The sequence below is a fragment of the Limulus polyphemus genome, unplaced genomic scaffold, assembly GCF_000517525.1.
Source record: "Limulus polyphemus unplaced genomic scaffold, Limulus_polyphemus-2.1.2 Scaffold969, whole genome shotgun sequence".
NCBI lineage: Eukaryota > Metazoa > Arthropoda > Merostomata > Xiphosura > Limulidae > Limulus > Limulus polyphemus.
In genome coordinates, this window is record NW_013666579.1 from 185,407 (window position 1) to 189,459 (window position 4,053).

General features: G+C 30.1%; 1 protein-coding gene across 1 annotated transcript in view; it reads right to left on the reverse strand.

The window, feature by feature from the left end:
- The window catches only part of LOC106461481, a 61,404-nt gene that overhangs the window by 39,495 nt on the left and 17,856 nt on the right, over positions 1 to 4,053 (reverse strand). The window contains exon 3 of the mRNA XM_022388452.1: positions 2,043 to 2,143. Coding sequence (XP_022244160.1) covers positions 2,043 to 2,143 — 101 coding nt within the window. The remainder of the gene's footprint in view (positions 1 to 2,042; positions 2,144 to 4,053) is intronic.

Below are 4,053 nucleotides of genomic sequence, written 5' to 3' on the forward strand. Positions count from 1 at the left end.
CTTGCATTTATTATAATTAAAACCCATTTACTTTTATTTGCCCAACTCACAAATGATCTAAATCCTTTTCTAAATCAGCAGCATCCTCTTCACCACTAGAAACACCCAAGACCTTAATATCATCTGCAAATTTAAATGATTTATTGACCATTCTTTCATCTATGTCACTGATGAAAATGTTACATTAATACAGTTTGATTGAACTCCATTTATAACAACTCTCTGCTTTCTTCCATCCAGCCACTCTTCTATCCAATTTGATAACTTCTCCCCCATACCTATAGAGATATTTTTTTACAAGCCTTTTATGTGCCACCTTGTCAAATGTTTTCTGAAAATTTAGATACACCAAATCTACACCTTTACCCTTATCTACATAAGCAGTAACCTTTTCAAAGAATGTCAAAAGATTTGTAAGGCAAGACTTTCCCTTAGTAAAACCATGTTGACTATCTAATAAAATTCTAAAATTTGTTAAATGACTTTTCTAAGCATCTTTTATCAGACTTTACAAAACTTTTCCCACAACTGATGTAAGACTAATGAGTTTATAATTACTGGGGCAATCTTTATCACCTCCCTTGAAAGGAGGAGTTACATTAGCTAACTTCCTATCCTCTGGTACCTGCACACTATTCAAGGAATGACAAAAAATAGTAGCAAGTGGCTCACATATCCAGTCTTTAATCTCCTTCAAGACTCTTGAGAAAATATCATCTGGCCCAGGAGCCTAATCAATCTTTAAACTTCCCACTTTTTTGTTAATCAGCTCAGATAGGGAGAGAGAGATACATTACATATAAAGTTATTTATACCAGAAAGTAATAGCACTTTCTCAATGTTTCTTTTTCAATTGATATAATAGTGTTTAAGTCTATAAAAACAATTTTTTTACCAACCAGAGCTCTTAAAATACCTTTAGACAGTAACCTAGCTACTGTTTAAGTAATACATTAATACTGCCTTCATCCTCTTTGACAAATAACAGTAAATAAAAACTGATAGACAAAATAATGCTTATGCATAAAATACACATGTTGATGTGCTAAATAAGCAAAAGGTAACTTGTATACAGTTTTTTAGCACTAATGCTAATTTATTTTTCATCATCCATGGCCTATGAAACAATCACGATAACCTTCTAAACTCAGACTAGGCTCTTGTAATATTAATGATTGAAATGCAAGTATAACTGGTGTATTAATATTCAACAGTAAGAATCTGCACATGTTCCTTCTGATTGTGTATTATCAAAATTTTTTTGTGCCTTCTAATATGTATAAGCATTTCTCTAGTTTTCTAACATTAAATATAAAGCCCTGAAGTCACGTGGAGGCTTACATATATTGAAATGGCATTTATATCTTGTTTATTAGCATATACAGTCAGCAATTTATATATATGTCACTTTTCAAAATAACTAACTTTATATATATAAATATGCTGCGTGTGTGTACATATATATTAGTAGCAATGAAACACTGAAAGTGTCCTTATGTCAGTCAGAAGGCCTAATTATAGGTCTTAGCAACACTGATTGTGACTTGAAATATAAGCTATATAATTCTTTTTTGTTTCCTACCATTGCTACAGTGCAGTGGTAATTCTGGACACTTGTACTCAAAGAGAAAAAAAATATATTAATAAATTTAATAAACTTATAAATGGGCAATTATAATTTTCTTGGGAGTGAATTTCAGCACATAAAGAGCTCTTTAAGCTCCTAAAAGTTTTGATGACTGTGCCCAGGTGGCACTTATACAAAGGTAATTTCATGCCTTGCTAACATTCATGGCACATTAGCAAGCTATGTCATGACATTACTAAAACATCTACGTAATCAAAATTTGCTCCCTGTTCTTGAAATAAATACTTTAGGTTCCAGCTAAAGGTTTTCATTTAGCTGATGGTTTAAGTTTTCTGTGTAGTCTCATTCAACAAGTTCACCATGAAAGGAATATAAACAATAAAAGCTAAAATAAACAATATTTCTGATTAAAATTCCTTGACAGGTGTGACATTAACAATTAGAATCAACTTACTCTTGATACTGGCATCCAAACAGGGTCAGAATCAGAATCATCTTGCTGGTCTCTTCCTTTTACTGGCGAAACTTCAGGGGTTCTACTGGATTTTTGCTCACCTGTGATAAAAAACAACTGTAAACACAAAATAGCTGGTTGATGATAAAACATCCTTTGTCACCCAGAACCCAGCCATTAGAAAAAAGAAAATTCAATATATATATATATAAAATACATATTAACATATACAAGAAACAACTTATTACTGAATTTTAATCATACAAAATTAGATGCACTAAAAATAGAATTTTACAAAAACGAAGGAATTGAAAACATAAATCACTAAAATAATAATAATTGGACAATCTACAGAAACTGCATTGCATTTAAACTAAAGTATATAAAACTCACGATGACAGCCACAAAGACAGTGACTCTTTTCACATATGAAACAACCGAGTTCTTTTCAAGTCCAAAAACTTTACAAGAACATTTTCAGTAATGAAATTATTAAATCTTATTGTCATGTATCCTGGTCACTTTGTGTATCGAATCTAAAAGCAACTTTATATGGCATATTTTACACTCACAGCTCCTTCTCACTTTTCATGAATAATCCATATAATATCTATAGCTTTTTACACACATCAACTTCCAGCTAAATAAAATTAAACAAAGAAATCGCTGTGTGTCACTTATAATGCCTAAAAGTTACTATTACTACTATTCTTAGTTTTTGTACTTGCACTCATGTTCTGACATTAACAAATTTTAAACAGACTAATATTGTTTATGATACACAACATTTTGAAATATTATATTTCTTCTTTTGAGACTTGTTTGTTTTCAACACTAAATTACAAAAATATAAAGATTTGTAATTGATTTCTAAACAATTCAAATCAATATAAATATAATTTATAAAATGTCCATCTATGGGGCTTGGTAAATTTTATTGACCATAAAAATATCACTGGAATTTAAATGTAAAAACATTTTTTAGTTCTAGCTGTAAGTGATGTCTGTCTCATGGACTGTGTGGTGCAGAAATAAAACATTTGCTTTCCACTTCTTCATTACAGCTACACTAACACTACATAGTATGTCCAATTGATTGCTATATCATATTTCAAAGACACAAAACACACTATAAACAAACAAATTATAAAGGAAGTATGAGCTGATTTTAAGCAAATACTTGAAACAAGAAATAATTATATTAATTAAAAACCTGTACATATATTTTACCGAATAAGTTATTTGAAAATCCAAAACTGAGTGTAACAAAAATATCTTACTTATTCACAAATCCTGAAAAACTGATAAATTACAAAACTGATGTGAGATGACAACTGTTCATATTTATTACATAAAAAGTAATGTAAAAAGGGAATTTTAAGTTTGATAGAAGTTTGCAATTATATTCAGTTAGTTGTCATAGCAGCCGAAACATAGGACAAGACTGATTAGAATACTAACTATGTCAGTGATTGTTATCCCATCCCCACAACCTTACAGTAAGTACTTAAAGTACTGTATTGTCTCTAATTAACGCTCCCAGGGGCATTGGAAACTGCAAGGGGAGGGGGTAATTTTTCACATGTGATTTGTTGATTTCTATGCTAATAAGTATGTATGAATGTGTAGGTTTGTTTTTCTTCATTTTTTTCAAATTAAAATTATGATAATAAAAGTGGATTTCAGTAGAAGATTATATGTTGGATTACTGTTGCTGTCAAAATTACATTAATAAAGTGGATTTCAGTAGAAGATTATATGTTGGATTACTGTTGCTGTCAAAATTACAGTAATAAAGTGGATTACAGTAGATTATTTAAATGTTGGATTACTGTTGCAGTCAAAATTACAGTAATAAAATGGATTACAGTAGAAGATTATTTAAATGTTGGATTACTGTTGCAGTCAAAATTACAGTAATAAAGTGGATTACAGTAGAAGATTATTTAAATGTTGGATTACTGTTGCAGTCAAAATTACAGTAATAAAGTGGATTACAGTAGAAGATTAT